Raw genomic sequence first — 25,517 nt, forward strand, 5'->3', positions numbered from 1 at the left:
AAAGCACCTCATGCCCACCGTGAAGTATGGTGGAGGATCTGTGATGCTGTGGGCCTGTTTCTCTTCCAAAGGCCCTGGGAACCTTGTTAGGGTGCATGGCATTATGAACGCTTTGAACTACCAGGACATTTTAAATAAAAACCGGATGGCCTCTGCCAGAAAGCTGAAGATGGGTCGTCATTGGGTCTTTCAGCAGGATAATGATCCAAAACATGTGGCAAAATCTACACAAAAATGGTTCAGCAGTCACAAACTCAAGGTCCTCCCATGGCCATCTCAGTCCCCAGACCTCAACCCAATCGAAAACCTGTGGGGCGAGCTCAAGAGGAGAGTGCATAAGAGAGGACCCAGGACACTGGATGATCTAGAAAGATTGTGCAAAGAAGAATGGTCAAAGATCCCTCTCTCTGTGTTCTCCAATCTTGTGAAATGTTATAGGAGGAGATTAAGTGCTGTCTTGTAGGCAAAAGGGGGTTGTACAAAGTATTAACATCAGGGGTGCCAATAATTGTGGGACACATGATTTCAAGTTTATTTTTTTCTAAATGTGTGATTTTTTTTTTACACCAAAGTAATGTACTTAAATAAAAGGTTGGATTTTTCTATTTTTTTGCATTTGGGTTCTATGTTGTTAAAAAAAAAAGGAGAATTTTTGGAAGTCCTCGACCACATCTTAAACAGGGGTGCCAATAATTGTGGAGGGCACTGTATATCTCACTGGTCATCCCCAAAGCCAACACCTCCTTTGGCCGCCATTCCTTCCAGTTCTCTGCTGCCAATGACTGGAACGAACTGCAAAAATCTCTGAAGCTGGAGACTCTTATCTCCCTCACTAACTTTAAGCATCAGTTGTCAGAGCATCTTACCAATCACTGCACCTGTACACAGCCCATCTGAAATTAGCCCACCCAACTACCTCATCCCCATATTGTTATTTATTTTGCTCATTTGCACCCCAGTATCTTTATTTGCACATCATCTCTATCATTCCAGTGTTAATACTAAATTGAAATTATTTTTCACTATGGCCTATTTATTGCCTTACCTCCATAACTTGCTACATTTGCACACACTGTGTATAGATTTTCTGTTGTATTTTTGACTTTATGTTTTGTTTAACCCATATGTAACTCTGTGTTGTTGTTTTTTATCGCACTGCTTTGCTTTATCTTGGCCAGGTCGCAGTTGTAAATGAGAACTTGTTGTCAACTGGTTTACCTGGTTAAATAAAGGTGAAATAAAATCAAAATAAAATATCCGTCCCTCCCCTGTGCCGGGTTACGACAAAGTCAACATGTCCCTACCTCAATCAAGTAGAAATGTAAAATGGTTAAGGTAAGGGTTAAGTTTAGTGTTAGGTAAGGGTTATAGTTTATGGTTCAAGGAATCTGGATAGCAGTGACCGTACTCCCTGGATATACAGTATACATATTTAACATTGTAATACACTACCCCTACATGCCATTGTGTGCTGAAGCTATGGGTTTATTTTTCCACTGTCACTAGGCCTACACATTCACACTCAAACTTAATTGAATGGGGGATGCATAACTACTTTTTACTGAAGAAGGGAAATGAGGTACAACATAACTTCAAACGAAGAAATCATGCCTGACAAGACCAATGAAATCATAACGGTATCCTAATATAGTGTGGATACAGGAGTAGCCTATTCTACAATAATGTAACTGTATGTGCTAGTATTATTTATCTAATTGATCAATGAAATTGTAAATGTTGATGGGTACGCTACTTCATTCAATGATTACGGTATTGTACAAGGTAGATACAGGAGTAGCCTATAGTCTACAATAATAACGTCATTGAATGTGCTATAGTATAATTTATTTAAATGATGAATGAAATTGTAAATGGGGATGGGTAGGCTACTTCATTCAGTGAATACTGAATGTCTTGCCGTCTCTGGGAGTATGTTAATGAAGGCTTTTCAGCTGTTGAACTATGGCAATGTAGAACTAATTTCTAAATCTATCTTTATTTTAGTCAAGAAGTGATGAGCCAAAGCAACCTATCAGTGTCACTGCAGCTGTTCTACCCACTGCTCTCCCTCCACAAGCAACCACATCCTCTTCTCCTGTTCAACTAATTTGCCACCACACTAAAATGGACTGTACATACATACCCCTGTGCCCATCTCATTGCAACATGATCCATCCAAGGCCTCAGCTGGATGCCTAAAGTGTGAGAAATGTAAACAAGATGCTACAGTAGTGTGTGTGTGTGTATGGATGGAGTTCCGAGAAAATACATGAGTGTGATGTGCCCCTCTGTGTCAATGTTGAAATGACATAAATGAAAGATGGCAAAGGAGATAGTGATGAGAGTGAGAGCATACAGTATGAAAATAAAAGACCCCTTGGTATCCAAAATGAGTGTGGGGTGCCCTCTTGTGTCTCCTTTTTGTCTGTTTGAGGATACTACAGTCACCCCTGGTGGAGGTTCTTGAAACACTGCTATTTAAATCTGAGCAGAGGTTGATGAAAACCTTCAAAGGTGGTGGTGCTCTGTTGCGTGTTATCTTGAATACCAGGCAGATGTTTGAGTACAGAATGAAATGGTGTAAACTTAACAGGTTGAACTTGTTGAGTACACTCTTTGAAAAAGGGGTTCCAACAGGGTTCTTTGATGGTCACCAAAGGATAACCCTTTTTGGTTCCTGTGGAATGGATCCCAAAAGGGTTCTACCTAGGCACAGAAGGGTTTCTACCTGGAACCAAAAAGGGTTCTCCTATGGGTACAGCGGAATAATCATTTTTAGGTTGTAGATAGGCCTACACTCAGAAAAAAAGTGCTATGTTGCAGTGGTGGTTCATTGGTGGTGGGGAGTTAAGATAATCAGATACTCTATGAAACATCCCCACTTTTAGCACACATTTGCAAGCAGGCAAAGTAACCTTCTATGTGTGCTGAGGCATGTGTGATCACTCAACATTGACAGGACCGACAAAAAAAGACATGCTCACATGCAAACAAAAGATAACATGTGTCTAACTTGCACCGTTATGCAATTATTTAGAGACTAGATACAAATAGCTAACCCTGGCTACCAATGTTCTAGCATTAATTTATTGAGGCAAGCAGATCAGAGATGTCAAGGTGGTACCCGTGTAGCTCAGTTGGTAGAGCATGGCGTTTGCAACGCCAGGGTTGTGGATGCGATTCCCACGGGGGGCCAGTATGAAAAAATAAAATAATGTATGCACTCACTAACTGTAAGTCGCTCTGGATAAGAGCGTCTGCTAAATGACTAAAAGGTAAATGTACCCAAGCATATGCCATGTGTATATGTGACACACAAATTTATGTATGGTCATATTTTTTACGTTTTATTTTGTTTGTTATTTTATGGCGCCAACCCTTGTATCATTCCCTAGGCCTCCCAGGTATTTGCATTTAAAGTAATGTCAAATCAAATCAAATTTGATGGGTCACATACACGTGTTCAGCAGATGTTATTGCAGGTGTAGCGAAATGCTTGTGCTTCTAGCTCCGACAATGCAGTAATATCGAACAATTTCACAACATATATCCAATACACACAAATCTAAGTAAGGAATGAATTAAGAATATTTACATATATGGACGAGCGATGTCAGAGCGGCATGGACTAAGATACAGTAGAATAGTATAGGATACAGTATATACATACAGTGCTATGAAAAAGTATTTGCCCCCTTTCTAATTTTCTCTACTTTTGCATATTTGTGATAGTGAATGTTATCAGATCTTCAACCAAAACCTAATATTAGATAAAGAGAACATAAGTGAACAAATAACACAACAATTACATTTTTATTTCATTTATTTCATAAACAAAGTTATGCAACACCCAATTCCCCTGTGTGAAAAAGTAATTGCCCCCTTACAGAATTCATGGTTCCTTCTATTAAGGCAAGTCGTCCAGGTCCTGAGGCAGCAAAGCATCCCCAAACCATCACACCACCACCACCATGCTTGACCTTTGGTATGATGTGCTTACTGTGGAATGCAGAGTTTGGTTTTTGCCAGGCATTACTGGAACCATGTCATCCAAAAAGTTATACTTTTGAATCATCTGTCCATAGAACGTTCTTCCAAGAGTCTTGATGATCATCCTGGTGCTTTTTGGCAAACTTGAGTCAACTTTTTGGACGAGATGGGTCCCATTATGCCTGGCGAAAACCAAACACTGCATTCCACAGTAAGAACATCATATCAAAGGTCAAGCATGGTGGTGGTAGTGTGATGGTTTGGGGATGCTTTGCTGCCTCAGGACCTGGACGACTTGCCTTAATAGAAGGAACCATGAATTCTGCTCTGTATCAGAGAATTCTACAGGAGAATGTCAGACCATCCGTCTGTGAGCTGAAGCTGAAGCGCAGCTGGGTCATGCAGCAAGACAATGATCCAAAACACACAATCAAGTCTACATGAAAATTGCTAAAAAGCAACAAATTTGAAGTTTTGGAATGGCCTAGTCAAAGTCCAGACCTAATCCCAATTGAGATGTTGTGGCAGGACTTGAAACGAGCAGTTCATGCTTGAAAACCCACACGTCACTGAGGTAAAGCAGTTCTGCATGGAAGAGTGGGCCAAAATTCCTCCACAGCGACGTGAGAGACTGATCAACAACTACAGGAAGCATTTGGTTGGAGTCATTGCAGCTAAAGGTGGCACAACCAGTTATTGAGTGTAAGGGGGCAATTACTTTTTCACACAGGGGAATTGGGTGTTGCATATCTTTGTTTATGAAATAAATGAAATAAAAATGTAATTGTTGTGTTATTTGCTCACTTATGTTCCCTTTATCTAATATTAGGTTTTGGTTGAAGATCTGATAACATTCAGTATCAGAAATATGCAAAAGTAGAGAAAATTAGAAAGGGGGCAAATACTTTTTCATAGCACTGTATCAGATGAGTAATGCAAGATATGTAAACATTATTAAGTGATTAAGATACCGTAGAATAGTATAGAATACAGTATATACATATGAGATGAGTAATGCAAGATATGTAAACATTATTAAAGTGGCTAGTGTTCCATTTCTTAAAGTGGTCAGTGATTTCTAGTCTATGTCTATAGGCAGCAGGCACTAATGTGCTAGTGATGGCTGTTTAACAGTCTAATGGCCTTGAGATAGAAGCTGTTTTCCAGTCTCTCGGTCCCAGCTTTGATGCACCTGTACTGACCTTGCCTTCTGGATGATAGCGGGGTGAACAGGCAGTGGCTCAGGTGGTTGATGTCCTTGATGATCTTTTTGGCCTTCCTGTGACATCGGGTGCTGTAGGTGTCCTGGAGGGCGGGTAGTTTGCCCCCGGCAATGCGTTGTGCAGACCGCACAACCCTCTGGAGAGCCTTGCAGTTGTGGGCGGTGCAGTTGCCGTACCAGGCGGTGATACAGCCCGACAGGATGCTCTCAATTGTGCATCTGTAAAAGTTTGTGAGGGTTTTAGGTGCCAAGCCAAATTTCTTTAGCCTCCTGAGGTTGAAGAGGCTCTGTTGCACCTTCTTCACCACACTGTCTGTGTGGGTGGTCCATTTCAGTTTGTCAATGATATGTACGCCAAGGAACTTGAAGCTTTCCACCTTCTCCACTGCGGTCCCGTCGATGTGGATAGGGGGGTGCACCCTCTGCTGTTTCCTGAAGTCCACGATCATCTCCTTTGTTTTGTTGACGTTGAGTGAGGGGTTATTTTCCTGGCACCACACTCTGTCTCGTTATTGTTGGTAATCAAGCCTACTACTGTTGTGTCGTCTGCAAACTTGATGATTGAGTTGGAGGCGTGCTTGGCCACCAAGCCATGGGTGAACAGGGAGTACAGAAGTGGGCTGAGCTCGCACCCTTGTGGGGCCCCAGTGTTGAGGATCAGCGAAGTGGAGGTGTTGTTTCCTACCTTCACCACCTGGGGGTGGCCCGTCAGGAGGTCCAGGACCCAGTTGCACAGGGCGGGGTTCAGACCCAGGGCCTCAAGCTTAATGATGAGCTTGGAGGGTACTATGGTGTTGAATGCTGAGCTATAGTCAATGAACAGCATTCTTACATAGGTATTCCTCTTGTCCAGATGGGATAGGGCAGTGTGCAGAGTGATGGCGATTGTATCGTCTGTGGATCTGTTGGGGCGGTAAGCAAATTGAAGTGGGTCTAGGGTGGCAGGTAAGGTAGAGGTGATATGATCCTTGACTAGACTCTCAAAGCACTTCATGATGACAGAGGTGAGTGCTACGGGGTGATAGTCGTTTAGTTCAGTTACCTTTGCTTTCTTGGGTATAGGAACAATGGTGGCCATCTTGAAGCATGTGGGGACAGCAGACTGGGATAGGGAGAGATTGAATATGTCCGTAAACACACCAGCCAGCTGGTCTGTGCATGCTCTGAGGACGCGGCTAGGGATGCCGTCTGGGCCGGAAGCCTCGCAAGGGTTAAGTTGAAATGTTTTACTCACGTCGGTCATGGAGAAGGAGAGCCCACAGTCCTTGGTAGCGGGCTGCGTTGGTGGCACTGTGTTATCCTCAAAGCGGGCGAAAAAGCTGTTTAGCTTGTCCGGAAGCAAGATGTCGGTCTCGGCGACGAGGCTGGTTTTCCTTTTGTAGTCTGTGATTGTCTGTAGATCCTGCCACATACGTCTCGTGTCTGAGCCATTAAATTGCGACTCCACTTTGTCTCTACACTGACGTTTTGCTTGTTTGATTGCCTTGCGGAGTGAATAACAACACTGTTTGTATTCTGCCATATTCCTAGTCACCTTGCCATGGTTAAATGCGGTGGTTTGCACTTTCAGTTTTGCGCGAATGCTGCCATCTATCCATGGTTTCTGGTTTGGGTAGGTTTTAATAGTCACAGTGGGTACGACATCTCCTAATCACTTCCTGATATACTCAGTTACCATATCAGTGTATTCGTCTAAATAATTTTCGGAAGCTACTCGGAACATATCCCAGTCCGTGTGATCAAAACAATCCTGAAGCGTGGATTCCGATTGGTCAGACCAGCGTTGAATGGTCCTTAGCATGGGTACTTCCTGTTTGAGTTTCTGCCTACAGGAAGAGAAAAGCAAAATGGAGTCGTGGTCATATTTGCCTAAAGGAGGGCGGCGGAGGGCCTTGTAAGCATCGCGGAATTTTGAATAACAGTGGTCCAGAATTTTAGCTAATGTATATGATTACTGGCGCTAGGGGGAGCTGTGACGTCAATGTGGAGGGTTAGTGAGACTGGGAGGTCTGGGAGGTTTCTTCTTCTATCTTGGAGAATGTCTACTACTGGAAACTACGTTTCTCCGTCTCATCATTTTACCCTATTAATTCAAGTATGTAATGTGCAAAAGTGCAATATGACTCAAAATATTGAGGTAACATGGTTAACTACATAGTCCATGAGTTTGGTGATGTTTGAAGACAATTGAAGGGAGTTTTAACTGAGTGAAAAACTGGTTGTTATTTTCCCCATTGTAAGTAATTCACTCACCAGTGGTGAGGGATGTGTGTGCCCAAGTCAACAGACGATTTCTCACCCCTGTGGAAATGTAGATGCGCTCCAGAGGGCAGGTGGTAGGAACAGGTTCCTGCTTCAGAGCCTGGCGGATGTCCATATCTACGTCCCAACACATGGGGCCAACGATACGGCAGGACCGATTGATGGGCTGGTGGACACTAACAGGGCCCTCAACCGGCATGGAACCACAGGGTACGGGAAAGCAGGTCCTCCGGCATCCTGGTCCCCAGGCAGTAGTTTTCATACTCGAACATGTGATGGTGGGATTGTGACGTTGGAGCCACGGGAGGCCGAGGATTACCTTGTGTACAGGTGCGGAGGTGATGAAGAAGGGAAGGCTTTCCTGGTGCTTGGGTCCCACGGTGAGGGTGAGTGGTGCGGTGATGTGCGTATCTGTGACGGATCCCAATGGTCGTATGTCCAGAGCTTGGATAGGAAAACGAGAGGAGAGCTGGTATGAGGTTAAGTTCAGGGAGGAGGCGAGGGCCTGGTCGATGAAGTTCCCAGCGGCTCCAGAGGCCACTAGAGCTGTAGAGACAACACTTGAGGGACAACCAGCCAGTGAAATAGGAACCATAAAGGGCTGAGGGAAACGATGAAAATAGGATACGCATGCCTACCCTGGGAGATGGAAGGTCACGGGGCTGCCCCTCTGCTCTAATGGACCCGGGGTTAGGACGCACCGGACACCCCTGAAGCTGGTGCCCCTCCTGGCTGCAATAGGGACAGAGCCCCAGCTGTCACCGGTGACGCTGCTCTGCCGCGGAGAGGTGTGTGGCCCCTACCTCCACAGGTTCAGGCTCTGCCTCAGGACAGCCAAAGGAGGGAGGCGAGGTGGTCACCGATGCTCCTGTAGAAGGTTATCCAGACCGATGGCCATCAAGATGAGAGCGTCCAAGGAACTATTATCATCCTGACATGCCAACTCCGTCTGGACCTCCTTGCGCAGTCCACTGCTAAATAGAGTGCGGAGCGCCGGCTCATTCCATCTGCTGGAAGCTGCCACAGTCCGAAAGGTGAGGGCGTACTCCGCAGCGGTCTGGGCACCCTGCTGGAGCTAGAGGATGGTTGAAGACCACCCTGAACAGAGCCATGAACCTCCCATAGGAACCCAGTTCCTCCTCTCCTCTCTCCCAGACGGCCGTAGCCCACTCCAACGCCCGTCCGGTCAGCAGGGAAATTACTGTGGCAACCTTGGACCTCTCGGTGGTGGGGGCTCCCGTCTGATAGGTGAAATAGAGGGAGCACTGGAGTAGGAAGCCACGGCATTTCGATGGAGTGCCGTCATATTTCTCCGGAAGGGAGCCCCCACCACCGAGAGGGCATCGCTGACCTGGGCGGACGGCTAGGTAGGCTGAGGGGCTGGCTCACTGTGACGACCCATGGTAGGAGGTCCTCTGATAGGGGAATAGAAAACCTCTGTGGTGGTGTTGAGGTGGTGGAGAACGCGGAGGACCTCCTCTATGGCCATACCCAGTTTCGCCAGCAGGTCGTGGTGTTGATGGAGTAGATGACCTTGTTCGTTAACCGTCTGGAAGAGGGTTGAATCTTCTGCTGCTTCCATATTGTTGAGGTGTTATTCTGTAACGTATGCGCCGGGAGTCAGGAAACAGGTGCAGAAGGTGAGTTTAATAAAGAACCGATGCAGATGAACAAATATGAGGAGCGTACTGAACATGAGAGAAAACACCTAGTGACTGAAGACAAAATAAAGGGGGTAATCAAGGAGGGAATGACGACCAGGTGTGCGTAATAATGGGGAACAGGTGTGCATATTAATGAAGCCAGGGCCGGTGGTTAGTAGCCCGGCGACGTTGAGCGCCGGAGGGAGGGAGCAGGAGTAGGCGTGACAGTAATGGAGGTTGGATAGGTTACTAATGGTTTACATGTAAGAGAAGGAATTAAGCCGCAACTGTTTACTGAGGTAAACAATGCAATTGTATATACCATTTTTGCATATACTGTAGTATGAAAAATGTCTGATTGACTTAGTGTTTGTCTATTGCTATTTTTGTATAACGTACTTTGAGATCACTGAAACTCCATCTGATGTGGTGGAAGTTGTCAAACCAGATCAAGATGCCTCGAGGACCACCTTCAGGCATGGGCTGAGAAGGATGTGGAGGTTTTTGACCAGATAAACATTATTGTCCTCTGTTAATTTAGTTTCTGGCCCTCCACGAGATATGTAAGAGATGCATTTGTAATAATATGAAATATAATTGCATTTATTTATATGATCAATTAAGGTGAGACTGAACATGGACAAGGCGAAAGAGAAACCGAAGGAGAGCCACCGGAGGAGAATCAAGAAGGGGACCAAGTGCTCAAAACAATTCTTTGTATTTGTTTTTGTTTTCCCCTGATGCCTGTTTATTCATATAAAGAAGAAGATAGTAAATATCATTAATCGCAATGGTTAGCCTATGCAAATTAATAGGAAAACATTAAAAGCTTATTAATAGGACTACATTTAGCCTAATTGGGAACAAATATAACGTGGGGAAAAGTCAAAGGATCCTAGTCAGGCTATTGTTTGTCAAATCCAGATTAAATATAGGTTTTCACGTGTATCAAATCTCTAGGCGATTGTGGGCTAAATCAATTACAAATATAGCTGAAATGTTCAGGCTTCATCATGATCTGTGATCAAGACAGACTGGGGTGTTTTCGGTTCCATTTAGGCTAAGGTTATGCATAAGAACACAACTGCACTGAAATGAATAGCCTGCTTCAATGATATTCTTCTGAATAAAGTGTTTATCTGTTAATCGGTCCACACCGATTCTATCTTTTTGTTTTTTTGCTCTAAGCATAGCCTACCACTAATATTCTAAATTGCGGAGCATTTAATAAAACAACCATATTTTCCTGTGATAGTGACACTTGCTTTTCATTTAAAAGTGAATGTGTTCATGAGCCTATAGGTTTACCAAGAAACCATGTGGAGGCTGAGCAAGACCTTCGATAGGCTAGTAGACTATGCTGAAATAATCGTGGAGTAAATCATTGTTATAGCCTAGATCACTTTATATAATATGGACCGTTGTTTCTTCTACGGCTAAGCAAACAAGGGGTAGCATATGCTTTTTCCCGTCTCTATAACAAGGGTTAGGCCTATATCCTCACACACCCCCTCAATTCAAGCCCTGCTTTTAACCATCTCCACAGAAATGTATTGCCTAAGGATTGCATGGTGACAGTGATTGTGTCTGTTAAACCAATAAACTGGTGGTAAACTGAGTCGGATAACCGTTCAAAACTATTTTTCCCAGTCTGAGCTCGTTTTTATTCTCCGAGTTCCCAGTTGTCTTGAACGCACTGAAGTCGGAAGTCAGAAATTGCCGAGTTCTGAGTTGTTTTGAATGCGCACTAGAGACCTAGGCTACGTCTTATTTCTGAATAGGGCTAACTCCAACAAAGAAGCCCTTGTATCCATATTGATTTGAGAAATAGGCATATCTACACAGTAATGGTGGCTGGCTGCAAATCAACTAGCCTAATAATTTTTGTATTGAGGTGACATGCCTATTTTAGCTAAATCGCCAAATGAAATTGATTAGAATACTTTTCACAAAATCATGTACAGTGGGGAAAAAAAGTATTTAGTCAGCCACCAATTGTGCAAGTTCTCCCACTTAAAAAGATGAGAGAGGCCTGTAATTATCATCATAGGTACACGTCAACTATGACAGACAAATTGAGAAAAAAAAATCCAGAAAATCCCATTGTAGGATTTTTAATGAATTTATTTGCAAATTATGGTGGAAAATAAGTATTTGGTCACCTACAAACAAGCAAGATTTCTGGCTCTCACAGACCTGTAACTTCTTCTTTAAGAGGCTCCTCGGTCCTCCACTCGTTACCTGTATTAATGGCACCTGTTTGAAGTTGTTATCAGTATAAAAGACACCTGTCCACAACCTCAAAACAGTCACACTCCAAACTCCACAATGGCCAAGACCAAAGAGCTGTCAAAGGACACCAAAAACAAAATTGTAGACCTGCACCAGGCTGGGAAGACTGAATATGCAATAGGTAAGCAGCTTGGTTTGAAGAAATCAACTGTGGGAGCAATTATTAGGAAATGGAAGACATACAAGACCACTGATAATCTCCCTCGATCTGGGGCTCCACGCAAGATCTCACCCTGTGGGGTCAAAATGATCACAAGAACGGTGAGCAAAAATCCCAGAACCACACGGGGGGACCTAGTGAATGACCTGCAGAGAGCTGGGACCAAAGTAACAAAGCCTACCATCAGTAACACACTATGCCGCCAGGGACTCAAATCCTGCAGTGCGAGACGTGTCCCCCTGCTTAAGCCAGTACATGTCCAGGCCCGTCTGAAGTGCATTTGGATGATCCAGAAGAGGATTGGGAGAATGTCATATGGTCAGATGAAACCAAAATATAACTTTTTGGTAAAAACTCAACTCGTCATGTTTGGAGGACAAAGAATGCTGAGTTGCATCCAAAGAACACCATACCTACTGTGAAGCATGGGGTTGGAAACATCATGCTTTGGGGCTGTTTTTCTGCAAAGGGACCAGGACGACTGATCCGTGTAAAGGAAAGAATGAATGGGGCCATGTATCGTGAGATTTTGAGTGAAACCCTCCTTCCATCAGCAAGGGCATTGAAGATGAAACGTGGCTGGGTCTTTCAGCATGACAATGATCCCAAACACACCGCCCGGGCAACGAAGGAGTGGCTTCGTAAGAAGCATTTCAAGGTCCTGGAGTGGCCTAGCCAGTCTCCAGATCTCAACCCCATAGAAAATCTTTGGAGGGAGTTGAAAGTCTGTGTTGCCCAGCGACAGCCCCAAAACATCACTGCTCTAGAGGAGATCTGCATGGAGGAATGGGCCAAAATACCAGCAACAATGTGTGAAAACCTTGTGAAGACTTACAGAAAACGTTTGACCTGTGTCATTGCCAACAAAGGGTATATAACAAAGTATTGAGAAACTTTTGTTATTGACCAAATACTTATTTTCCACCATCATATGCCAATAAATTCATAAAAAATCCTACAATGTGATTTTCTGGATTTTTTTTTCTCATTTTGTCTGTCATAGTTGACGTGTACCTATGATGAAAATTACAGGCCTCTCTCATCTTTTTAAGTGGGAGAACTTGCACAATTGGTGGCTGACTAAATACTTTTTTTCCCCACTGTACATGTAAACATCATGTAGACGTTTGTAAAGTGTTCATGGTGAGATCTTTAACAATAAACTAAACAGACACTTAAACTAACACGTGACGCGTAAGTATCACGTGTACACGACGTGAAAGCATGATGTACACGTAGATGTCACGTAGACATTTTTAAGGCATTCATGGTGAGATCTTTCATAATAAATTTACAATCAAACTGACTCGTGACGTTTCAGTGCCACGTTACACGATGTGAACATTATGTCTACATGACGTGTACGTGACATGAACGCGTTGGCAGTTTGACACCTTAGAAAAAAATGTGTCTCCATTGACAGTTCATGTTAATTCATGACGGTATTTTATGGCGCTAGGAAGACGTTAGGTGACTTGATGAGAGGTATCAGTAGCTTTACGAGGCTTAATTCTGGCCTGAATCACCCCCCATAAGTACCACTTCCTCCCGATTGGGCCCATACCTGGCACGAACTCTGACACGAACTCGGGACCTATGCCTTGCTAGCACACGTGACAGCCCTCCTGAAGCATCTTATCCAGAGTGGGGCAAAGTACGTCCCGGGCACTTCAATCTGGCCCACAAGCCATTTTCTTAATGTATAAGATGTAATTATATTTTTGTTGCATTTTTTGGCCTAAAAATGACTTCTACCATGCTATACAAACAAACTCAGATAGATGGAGCTGTAGCCTAGCAGCTGCTGGTATTAGGCCTACAGTCACTTGGCACTCACGCTCTCAATTCGAATCTACGTTCACTGTCTATGCTTGACAATGTTGATATGAAAAATGAGTGTGGCGAAAAAGACTCAATGTGGACTCTGAATGTTGTGTGTTCAATAAAGAATGGACACCAAATTACTTTTTCACTAAATTGGGACAGAAGGCGGTATATCTGATATGCCAAGAAAATATTGCAGTTTTAAAGGAATGCAACCTCAGTCATCATTTTTTTAAGCAAGCATGCTAACTATGCTAGCAATCTGTCCTCCCAGGAAAAGGCAAGCAAGGCCTCTAAATTTGCAAGTCCAACAAAATATTTTTACCAAACAGTCTTCTACTCAAGAATCAGTAACTAAGCAAGTAACATAGTGGCACACTTGGCATTGCGCATCGTAATCTTAGGCCATGGAAACCCATTTCATGAAGCTCCCGACGAACAGTTCTTGTGCTGAAGTTGCTTCCAGAGGCAGTTTGGAACTCAGTAGTGAGTGTTGCAACCGAGGACAGATGATTTTTACGTGCTTCAGCACTCAGCACTCCGCAGTTCCGTTCTGTGAGCTTGTGTAGCCTACCAGTTTGCGGTTGAGATGTTATTGCTCCTAGACATTTCCACCTCACAATAACAGCACTTACAGTTGACCGGGGCAGCTCTAGCGGGGCAGAAATTTGACAAACTGACTTGTTGGAAAGGTGGCATCCTATGATGGTGCCACATTGAAAGTCATCGAGCTCTTCAGTAAGGCCATTCTACTGGCAATGTTTGTCTATGGAGATTCCATGGCTTTGTGCTCGATTTTATACACCTGTCAGCAACGGGTGTGGCTGAAATAGCCGAATCCACTAATTTGAAGGGGTGTCCACATACTTCTGTATATATAGTGTACATTCACGCAACACTCGAGTGGTTTAAGGGGAAACATTTAAATGTCTTGGAATGGCCTAGTCAAAGCCCAGACCTCAATCCAATTGAGAATCTGTGGTATGACTTAAAGATTGCTGTACACCAGCGGAACCCATCCAACTTGAAGGAGCTGGAGCAGTTTTGCCTTGAAGAATGGGCAGTGGCTAGATGTGTCAAGCTTATAGAGACATACCCCAAGAGACTTGCAGCTGTAATTGCTGCAAAAGGTGGCTCTACAAAGTATTGACTTTGGGGGGGGGGGGGTGAATAGTTCTGCATGCTCAAGTTTTCTATTTTTATGTCTTATTTCTTGTTTGTTCCACACATTTTTATTTATTTTGCATCTTCAAAGTGGTAGGCATGTTGTGTAAATCAAATGATACAAACCCCCCCAAAATAAATTTTAATTCCAGGTTGTAAGGCAACAAAATAGGAAAAATGCCAAGGGGGTGAGTACTTTTGCAAGCAACTGTACCTGTCTGACAGAACACAGAGGGTGTTCTTTAATGGAAGCCTCTCCAACATAATCCAGGTAGAATCAGGAATTAGGAAAATTGCAATTGGCTCAAAACAGGGCAGCACGGCTGGCCCTTGGATGTACACAGAGAGCAAACATTAATAATATGCAGGTCAATCTCTCCTGGCTCAAAGTGGAGGAGAGATTGACTTCATCACTGCTTGTGTTTGTGAGAGGTGTTGACATGTTGAAAGCACCGAGCTGTCTGTTTGAACGACTGGCACACAGCTCAGACACTCATGCATACCCCACAAGACATGCCACCAGAAGTCTTTTCACAGTCCCCAAGTCCAGAACAGACTATGGGAGGCGCACAGTACTACATAGAGCCATGACTACATGGAACTCTATTCCACATCAGGTAACTGATGTAAGCAGTAGAATCAGATTTAAAAAACAGATATAAATACACCTTATGGAACAGCAGGGACTGTGAAGCAACACAAACATAAGCACAGACACATGCATACACACACATGATAACATACGCTCTATACACACACGTACATTTTGTGTTGTAGATATGTGGTAGTGGAGTAGGGGCCTGAGCGCACACACTTAGTGTGCTGTGAAATCTGTTATGGATGTATTGTTAATGTTTTTAAAAATGTATAACTGCCTTATTTTTGCTGGACCGCAGGAAGAGTAGCTGCTGCCTTGGTAGCAGCTAATGGGGATCCATAATAAATACAAATACAAATAGAAAATAGGCCTACTGCTGCATTGGCCTATAGATTATCTCTGAGTTCTATGTGGTCATTTCTTTAGCCACCAATGGACCACAGTGTATCAATGTGTCCATCACAGGAGGCTGCTGAGGGGAGAACAGCTCATAATAATGTCTGGAACGGACCAAATGGAATGGCATCAAACACCTGGAAACCATGTAATTGATGTATTTAATACCATTCCACTAATTCCGCTCCAGTCATTACCATGAGCCCATTCTCCCCAATTAGGCTGCCACCCACCTCCTGTGGTGTCCATATGGCAGAGGCTGGTGTTCTAGCCTTAGTTGAATTTCAACTTTTTGATTTTAATCATTTTTATTAAGATTTATGGTTAACCACGTGACAATGATTTTGAGAAACGAAAACGTTATTATTGAAATTAAACTGTTCAACAAAATGTGAATATAAAAATAATCATAACTTTCACGCAGATCAGTTGAAATGGTAGGATAAATTGTAAGCTTCCCCAAACTTAAAACTCAAGAGCTGTCTATGGTCTTTATTATTACAGCCATCTAAAAGCTCCTAACCGCCAGGCCACCAGCCCTCCAAGATCCCCCCCACAGTTCCCCAAGAGCTGCCCCTCAACCATCCGAGAAAAATCATAACAGCAAGGCCAACTGAATATGTTTGAGTGCATGTATGGCACTATTTACATATGTGTGTGTGTGTGTCGGTGTATGTGCACGTGTGTGCATTTGAATGAGAGTGTGTGTATATGCATGTGTACAAACACCTGCACGGCATCAGCCTCAGGCAAACAGGCATTAGCTGTAACAACACTGCCCCTCAGTGTCATTCAAACATACTTTTTTGTTATGTTTTATTTTGACTTTATTTTTTTACTTTGATCGTTGACCGTCATTCTGTCCCCCGCCCAGCAACTCCACTCCCACTTGTCTCCAATTCCACATCCCAACCCTCAGCATCCCTAAGCACGTCCCACCTATTTCTGCTGGCCACCCTCTTCAGGGTTTAATTGGTTATCTGGTTTGAATGTACAAAACTTTTTAGGGTCATTAAATTATGTTTGCAATTTGACATGTTTCCTTTACTCATGACACATTATGGAAATAAATGTTCTATCTGCATTTGTTTGGTCTTGTAGTGTATATCTCAACCTACTGGTTTGTTTGCCGTGCCATTTTTGGACTTTAAAATGATTTAAATATACCCTTTGATTTTTGAAGAATGTAACTTAAAAATGACTCATGAGTTTAGTTCAACTGTCGTACCCCATCAGAACCCAACATATAAGCTTGTTTTACTTCTTTGTTTGTAAACAATGTAATTGTAAACAACCACTGTATAGACTCAACATGATTAAGGCCAACATACAATGGAAGATCTGTGTTACAGCGCAATGGACATATAAAGGCAATTTTCGATTGAGCTGACATATGCAGCGTTTACCATTAATGTGGTCTCCGCAATCACTGGAACATTGCCTTTAAAACGTGCATACAGTGGGCAAAACGTGATCGGACTGAATCCTTAAACTATCATTTTGATCTCATGGATAGTCGGCCCCTATATCAATAACTCTGTTTGTGAATTTGAGAGTGGTTACATTTCTCCAGCCCCAGAGGAAGGGTGTCCACTTTGTTTTTGTTTGAACTGCAGATTGACCCTTTAAACCCCACCATGTTGTCATTGACACAGGAATGTCACTACCATATTCTAGCTACATATTTTCTTATACCTTATTAATTTGTGGCTTACTGCTTGTTTTGTTGCATCAATATACTAACCTAAAGTATTGTGAAAAATGTATATCCTGATGGGAGTGGATGACAATGCCCCCATCAACAGGGTACAAGTGTTTCCTGAATGGTTTGATGAGCATAAAAACCATATGCCATGTCCGTCTCAGTCACCAGATCTCAACCCAATTGAACACTTATGGGAGATTCTGGAGCAGCGCCTGAGACAGCATTTTCCACCACCATCAACAAAACACCAAATGATGGAATTTCACTTGGAAGAATGGTGTCGCATCCCTCCAGTAGAGTTTCCGACACTTTGAGAATCTATGCCAAGGTGCATTCAAGCTCTTCTGGCGGCTCGTGGTGGCCCAACACCATATTAAGACACTTTCCATTATTTTGGAAGTTAAACCTCCAAGTAGCATAATGTTACTGTTATAGTGATCACTGTGAATAGCTTGAAGGAATGTGAGAATTGCTCAAAAAGCAAAAGGAACATGCAGAAGCACATGATGTTGCTGTTGTTTATTAATCACTACAAATAAGAAAAGAGATTCTCCACTACATTTATCATAGAAAATACATTAATTCTACAATGAAGGTATAAGAACATAATATTAAGTGCTGCCGATTGTAGAAATACACTGGCATGACAGATTTAAATAAAAGTTAACAAGAAAACAAATTTGGACTAAAACATTCGATGTCATGAGGATAATTCTGATATCAGTGTGCATGTTGTCTCCCTAGACGTTTAGCGCCTTCTCCTGCGCTGTCTGGTCATCCCAGGGGCGGCGGTCGTGCCTGCATCACAGTCTGTGACGTGACATCCGCACGACTCAACGTGGATGTAGGAGTGCTTGACCTTTGACCCATCAGGGCAGATCAGCTCCACCTCTTTCTGGCTAGTGGTCGCCTCTTGGCAGCAGGAGCAGTAGTGCATCATGGTGTTGGCCTCTGCTGAGTACCTGCACATTCACATAAATACAAGACAAGTTGAAAAGAGGGCTTGAATTTCCTGGGTTGTCTTGACAAGATGAGCACAGGAGCAGTAAATAAGTCAAATAAGCTCCTAGTTCAAAAAGGGCACAATATGTGGTGAATAAGTGATCACTGACTGGGGCCTGCATGACATTGACTAGTGCTGCATTCAGCATCTGTAGTACTTACATGGAAGAGGTTCCACAGTTTCCTGAGCAGGAATTGATCTCCACAGGCTCAGCGGTCGCACAGCCACTGATGACGATGCTAGTGGTGGTGTACTTCATCTCACAGACATTGCTGCGTTCTGTGCCTGGTCAGGGAAGATGCATCAAGAGTTATTGTTTGATACATTATGACATAGCTTAAGCAGAAACAGACAATATATACATTTTTGGCCAGCATGTAGGCACAATGTTTCCTGTTGGTCTTATTTTATTGTTTAGGTGACATAGCATGCTATTATTAACCAGTAGATAGGTGGTTATTAGGAATGCTTTGGCTGGACGTGTTACTTACAGGTCTTGCAGCATCCATTTGCATCTGTCTTTTCTGTGCCCTGGGGTGAAAAATAGGAGAAATGATTTATAAGTGGCAGATTGTATACATTATGTGAGCTCCCTTCCATTCTAAATGTTACTGAAACATCTATCGCTATGACCCTAGAGTGCTAGGAATGATAGTAACATTCTGAGTGAGAATGGAAAACAGTGTAACTGCAGTGTAAATTGATTGTCCCCACGATGGAGGTGAGATAAGACATAAACTCACTGGGACACAGTTCTCTGGGCTGAATGCAGGGCACACAGTCTTCACCTCCCTTGGTATATATTGGCCATCAGTTTTCTCACATGTGTACTTCACACATTTGTCACCAGGTGGTGACCATGTTTGGTTCACCTGTCGCACAAGGAAGAGATTATGAAGAATTATGATGGAGTTTCAGATCATGCAGACAGATTATACATCCTCATACACACTCTTGTTATACTCACCTGAATAGTGTGTTTGGTGTTATCTGGCATATTAACCACACAGCTTGTCTGTACACACTTCCCACAACACTGACCAGGTATGGCCTGATACTGGAAGCCCTAAGACAAGGATGGAGAGCCATCATTGAATCATTGTTCACTTATTTTATAAACATGCGGTAGCCTCCAGAGTATTTTTATAAATATGTAAATGCATTTTTCATCTTTGTTAAGAGAGACATGACTACCTGTGAACATGTAGTGTCGCAGGAGATATTTGTGCACACAATGTTGTTGAGCTTGGTACTAGGATCCATAATCGAGCTGCAGGTGCAATTCTCGCATGTTCCTTTAGGAACTTGAGCACCAGGCTGGAGTGAAGGAGAGAGACAAAAGTTATCATCCACTATAACAGACTGTTTGAATGGAGGAGGGTCAGAGTGCAAAGGGAGCAGTTCTATAGTAGAATGTGACCAATTATGAGGGCAGCAAACACAATACAGCTTATCTCAAGCTATTTGTGTGTGTGTATCTTTCAGAAGCTTGTTGAATTTAATTTCTTTGAAACGATTTATTCTTACCTGGTACTCAATGTTATTGTAGACACATACACCCTTAGGAACTAAACAGACACACATTGAGAAGAAATCAGTCAGTGATACCAGTGATTAATGTCATAGTTAATACAAACGTAATTCAAAACCAGTGATACCTGGGAATTACAAAGTCAATGAACTAACTAAACCACTGATGAAGCAAATCAAGGGGACTTACCACAGGTATACTCTGGACAGCAGCTTGAGATGGACGTGCTTATAATTGCCTCCCACCCTGGCTGGCAGTCCATCATGTTTTTGGGGCAAAGCAGTGCATCGCACTCTGTTACAGAGGTAACCAATGAGAAGTGATTAAAAGATAAGCTGATAGAGGGTCAAATAACCCCCCTATGACCCTACAGAACACTTCAGATAATATTGGTCTAGTACTGTGTGAGTAAGAGTTGGCTTTCTAATGATTCACTGAAGGGTCACTGATCCATCACTCACCACATGTAAATTTCTGGCAGCAGCCTTCTGTCTTGTTCACCAGTCTGTATCCAGTCTCATTGCAGATGGGTATGGCTGGTGTGGGGCAAGTGATAGGCTGGCACTGGACAACCATAGAGTCTTTGTCACAGGTGCACTGCTGGCAAACACTCTCCCATGTATCACCGGGCTTAAGGGAAAAACAGGGTCATGTCAGGTCAACACATGAAAAGAAAAGACTCCATCTTTATGAAAACTCAAAACAGACAGATGAGTAACTCAAATGTTGTTGTTCTGCAATGAACTGGATTTAACCATGGCAGTTCATATGCACCATCATTAGGTGATACGAAATGGGTTGGAGGTGGTTATTCAGATATTAAAAGTTTTCTTCTAGTCAGTTCACTGGAAGGAATAAAGAGTCCAAGACCTTTACAATGTCAATGAAAAGTATTCATCCTAAGTATGTGAGTTCCCTTGACTCATGTGATATGCATCTCATGATATGTCTATGTGAGAATTAATATCTGGAGAATATTTAGATGAAGGAAATTCTTACCATTTTGGGGTTGCCATCAGGTCCGGTGCAGCCTGAAAAATATATAGAGGGTGTGTTTAAAAGTTTTGTTACCACAGGAGACCACACAAGTATCAGAGTAGGTGCTGAACAAGACGGTTCCAGATGGACAGAAGCAACCCTCCTTCGTCTTATTGGTCATTTGGGTTTGATTGTTCAAATACTTCTCATTATATCTGCATACAAAAATAGTTTGGGATTATGCAGGAGATCATTTATTTAAAAGAAGGCTCATATGAAGGAAATTCATATGACATCCAATCAGAATAAAGATTACCTGGTATTACATGTTGGTTCAACTGCTGGACCACATGGCATGTACACCTTAGTGTCTGGGCATGTTTGCTCTGCAGGACAAAAATAGGTCACAGTTATGCTAAACAACAGCAGAAAAACAACAACAACACAGTAGCTGCTTATGACATCTGCTGATGTTACACATTAGTCAATTAATTTGTGGCATGACATCTATGCTTGCATTCATAGCTCACCACATTCTCCATCGGTGGACTTCCTCCAGTCAATGCAGATCCCTTTATTTGCACATTCAGATGCATACGCCTCCAGACTAGAGCATCTAGAATTAGCATTGTTGCAGACATCTGATCTACAGGCCTGAACAAAGGCGTCAGGAGAAACCGCTTTATGGCATGCCTCAAAGACCCTTTGACAGAAAATAACATAGAGAGTGATTTAAAGAAATGCTAATTAATAATACGGTACCTGTATTATGATAAAAACAGGTGCAAATACAAGCAAATTAACAGTACAGATAATGTACATTACAATTGATAAATCACATTAGGAAGTGAATTATCATTTAGGCATTCCTATTGTGTGCTTGTTCCCTTTTTCAAAATTAGTTTGATATGTTCCTTACATGCTGTTCATGATTTCACAAATGGCTGTCTTGCAGGGGGTAGGGGACGTGCTTGGGGTTGCCGGGGTGGTAGAGGGTGGTGCTGTTGGAGGAGTTGGACAGTCCTGGTTTCGAACCAGCCACTGGCTAGCTGTGACTGAGCAACCCTGTATCTGACCATTAGGTGACTGGCAGTCATTCTTCTGGGAATTATCACAGGTACCTTGAAAAATATGGACATTAAGTAGGGTAAACCCTAGTTAGCAAGGCCAGGTCATAGATTCCTTGTTGTATGAAATTTCTATAGGGTGGTCTAGATAGGAGCATCTACTGAAGGTTTGAAACTGTGAAATGTATATTGACCCTCTTTAATAATACTCACCACACTGGCCCTCTGTGCTGCTTTGGAAGAGGGAGTAAGGAAGGTTGATGCTAAATGATGACCCCTTGTAAGACACCTGAACCTTAAGATCAGGGATCTCCAGCATGACCTCCACACCTGTACTTGTTAGAGCAATGTCACCCATTCTGTAAGCTGGGTAGATTCGTTTACTGTTGACATATACCTGCATTTGTGTAGAAATGAATACACATTTAGATGGTTGAGTCATGTGTTATCTTGAAAGCAGTAACATGACAATGTTAACACCATTATTGGTTTTAATTTAAAGTCATGAGATTTCAATAAAGCATGATAACGCAGTAGCATACATAAAACAATTATGGATATTAAATAATAAAAGCAATGAGAATTATATTTTAAAATAGTTACCACATTTTCTGTTGTTTCACCAGATCTCTGCTGGGTAAGAATCCCTTCATAGGATTTGTAATGAATGATAAGTGACTGAGGACAGAATCCACTGTCAGCGTTTCCACAGTAGTGGTTATCAACAATAATGGTAAGGTTGTATTTTAAGTTGATTTCTTTCATTAAGGTGTATGAGCAGTTCTCCTGGAAATTGTAATATACTCCATCAAATGTCTTGTAGTGAGATCCACCCCATCCACTGCATACACCTGCAACATGATAAAATATGAGTTGATAATAATCTAAGCTATTGACAGAGGACATTGAAAACTCAAATGTTGGGGTTTTAGATTGTATGTTGTCACTTACATTCACATTCATATGTGAAGCAGCATCCAGCTGAATCATAGACCTTGACAGGTGGACGGCCATTCTCACACTGTAGTGGCTCCACTGGCTTGCATTTTACTGGTAGCTGGACAACAATGCCATCCTGGCAAATTGCTGTGGTACAGCTATTCAGCTGCCAAGATTCTCCATTCTGCCATTGATTTGATAAGGGAAAGCAATTACTTAAACATGCACACAGAGGGTAGAACATACTCTACGTCGGGGCTTGGACTCTACAAGGTGTGGAACGCTTTCCACAGGGATGCTGGCCCATTTTGACTACAGTGCTACCCACAGTTGTGTCAAGCTGGCTGGATGTCCTTTGGGTGGTGGACCATTCTTGATACATACAGGAAACGGTTTAGCGTGAAAAACCCAGCAGCGTTGCAGTTCTTGACACCAACTGTTGTGCCTGGCACCTACTACCATACCCCGTTCAAATGCACTTCAATTTTTTGTCTTGCGACATTCAACCTCTGAATGTACACATACACAATCCATGTCTCAAGCTTTACACCAACAAGAGCTATATACCCATTCACCCATTGTATTATTACCAACAACAAAAAAATCGATTTTTAGGGAAAAATTACCTTTCTTGGTGGCTGAATGCTAGTGCAGTCTGGGGTGGATTGAGTTGTTGGTGGTGTGGTCATGGTCTCTTCTGACGTTGTGGGGGATACAGTGGAGGGTGTAGAGGAAGGACATGGATTTGATTCCACTTCAACTTGGCACGTTGCTTTGCAGTAAGCGGTGAAGCACCACCCTGAACCATCGGTCACATTATACACTAGGTTCCCTGATTGTTGAGAAAGGCAAGCGTTAGAACATTTCAGTTTGCAAATGAAAGTTCATTAAAAGATTAGTGAAATGTCATTTATTTTGATTGTCTGAATAACATTTATAACATATTACCTGGTAGATACTGTGTCCCATTAACATTGCAAATGCACTGGCTGGTGGTGACTACTGTTGATGTAGGTGTAATAATCACTTGTGGTGAAGTTGAAGGATTTCTTGTTGTTTCTAAAATGCCTGTGATGACAACTGGCTCTGTTGTTTCTGTACTTGTTGTTGAAGGCTGTGATGTTGAAGTTGAAGTCAGTGATGTTGAAGGTGAAGTCACAATGATAGCTGTTGTAGAATATGTAATTGAGCCAGTGGTGACTACTTTAGGTGGCTTTGTGGATGTAGATGGAATAGTCTCAGTTGTGGTTTCTTCAATTGTGGTTGTTCCACCAGTGGTAGGTGTAGTTACCTCTGCAGTTGTTGTGGGTGCAATTGTAGTTGTTGTTAAAGTAGTGTGTTTGGATGTTATGACAACTGGCCCTGTTGTTTCTTCACCTGTTGTTGTGGGCTGTGATGTTGAGGTAGAGGTTTCAACAATTACAGTGGTGGAAGTGGTTGTTGGGCCGGTGGTGACTACTTTAGGTGGCTTTGTTGATGTAGATGGAATTGTCTCAGTTGTGGTTTCTTCAATGGTGGTTGTTCCACCAGTGGTAGGTGTAGTTACCTCTGCAGTTGTTGTGGGTGAAATTGTAGTTGTTGTTAAAGTAGTAGGTTTGGATGTTATGACAACTGGCCCTGTTGTTTCTTCACCTGTTGTTGTGGGCTGTGATGTTGAGGTAGAGGTTTCAACAATTACAGTGGTGGAAGTGGTTGTTGGGCCGGTGGTGACTACTTTAGGTGGCTTTGTGGATGTAGATGGAATTGTCTCAGTTGTGGTTTCTTCAATTGTGGTTGTTCCACCAGTGGTAGGTGTAGTTACCTCTGCAGTTGTTGTGGGTGCAATTTTAGTTGTTGTTAAAGTAGTGGGTTTGGAAGTTATGACAACTGGCCCTGTTGTTTCTACACCTGTTGTTGTGGGTTGTGATGTTGAGGTAGAGGTTTCAATAATTACAGTGGTGGAAGTGGTTGTTGGGCCGGTGGTGACTACTTTAGGTGGCTTTGTTGATGTAGATGGAATTGTCTCAGTTGTGGTTTCTTCAATTGTGGTTGTTCCACCAGTGGTAGGTGTAGTTACCTCTGCAGTTGTTATGGGTGCAATTGTAGTTGTTATTAAAGTAGAGGGTTTGGAAGTTATGACAACTGGCCCTGTTGTTTCTTCACCTGTTGTTGTGGGCTGTGATGTTGAGGTAGAGGTTTCAACAATTACAGTGGTGGAAGTGGTTGTTGGGCCGGTGGTGACTACTTTAGGTGGCTTTGTGGATGTAGATGGAATTGTCTCAGTTGTGGTTTGTTCAATTGTTGTAGTTCCACCTGTTGTAGGTGTAGTTACCTCTGCAGTTGTTGTGGGTGCAATTGTAGTTGTTGTTAATGTAGTGGGTTTGGATGTTATGACAACTGGCCCTGTTGTTTCTTCAACTGTTGTTGTGGGCTGTGATGTTGAGGTAGAGGTTTCAACAATTACAGTGGTGGAAGTGGTTGTTGGGCCGGTGGTGACTACTTTAGGTGGCTTTGTGGATGTAGATGGAATTGTCTCTGTTGTGGTTTCTTCAATGGTGGTTGTTCCACCAGTGGTAGGTGTAGTTACCTCTGCAGTTGTTGTGGGTGCAATTGTAGTTGTTGTTAATGTAGTGGGTTTGGAAGTTATGACAACTGGCCCTGTTGTTTCTTCACCTGTTGTTGTGGGCTGTGATGTTGAGGTAGAGGTTTCAACAATTACAGTGGTGGAAGTGGTTGTTGGGCCGGTGGTGACTACTTTAGGTGG

At 42.8% G+C, this 25,517-nt stretch overlaps 2 protein-coding genes across 2 annotated transcripts in view; both read right to left on the reverse strand.

Annotated features, from left to right (window-relative positions):
* The window catches only part of LOC311111366 (mucin-5B-like), a gene marked incomplete at both ends in the record, with an annotated part of 81,298 nt that extends 72,242 nt beyond the window's left edge, over positions 1-9,056 (reverse strand). The window contains 5 exons of the mRNA XM_084154083.1: positions 7,466-8,020; positions 8,103-8,206; positions 8,335-8,549; positions 8,693-8,715; positions 8,864-9,056. Of these exons, the coding sequence (XP_084010209.1) occupies positions 7,466-8,020; positions 8,103-8,206; positions 8,335-8,549; positions 8,693-8,715; positions 8,864-9,056 (1,090 nt within the window). The remainder of the gene's footprint in view (positions 1-7,465; positions 8,021-8,102; positions 8,207-8,334; positions 8,550-8,692; positions 8,716-8,863) is intronic.
* An 8,701-nt stretch (positions 9,057-17,757) lies between these two features.
* LOC311111459 (intestinal mucin-like protein) lies at positions 17,758-25,191 on the reverse strand. The gene is made up of 18 exons (XM_084154193.1): positions 23,723-25,191; positions 23,401-23,606; positions 22,787-22,958; positions 22,439-22,686; positions 22,049-22,232; positions 21,688-21,889; positions 21,299-21,471; positions 21,085-21,154; positions 20,790-20,821; positions 20,252-20,420; positions 19,980-20,084; positions 19,787-19,827; positions 19,454-19,576; positions 19,227-19,325; positions 19,003-19,131; positions 18,751-18,790; positions 18,421-18,544; positions 17,758-18,218 (listed from the first exon to the last, which is right to left on the reverse strand). The coding sequence occupies exons 7-18, from the start codon at positions 21,407-21,409 to the stop codon at positions 18,005-18,007; spliced, it is 1,257 nt and encodes a 418-aa protein (XP_084010319.1). The 5' UTR covers positions 21,410-21,471; positions 21,688-21,889; positions 22,049-22,232; positions 22,439-22,686; positions 22,787-22,958; positions 23,401-23,606; positions 23,723-25,191; the 3' UTR covers positions 17,758-18,004.
* Positions 25,192-25,517: the final 326 nt, after the last annotated feature.

This window comes from Coregonus lavaretus (assembly GCF_964263955.1).
Source record: "Coregonus lavaretus genome assembly, chromosome: 37".
Taxonomy (NCBI): Eukaryota; Metazoa; Chordata; class Actinopteri; order Salmoniformes; family Salmonidae; genus Coregonus; species Coregonus lavaretus.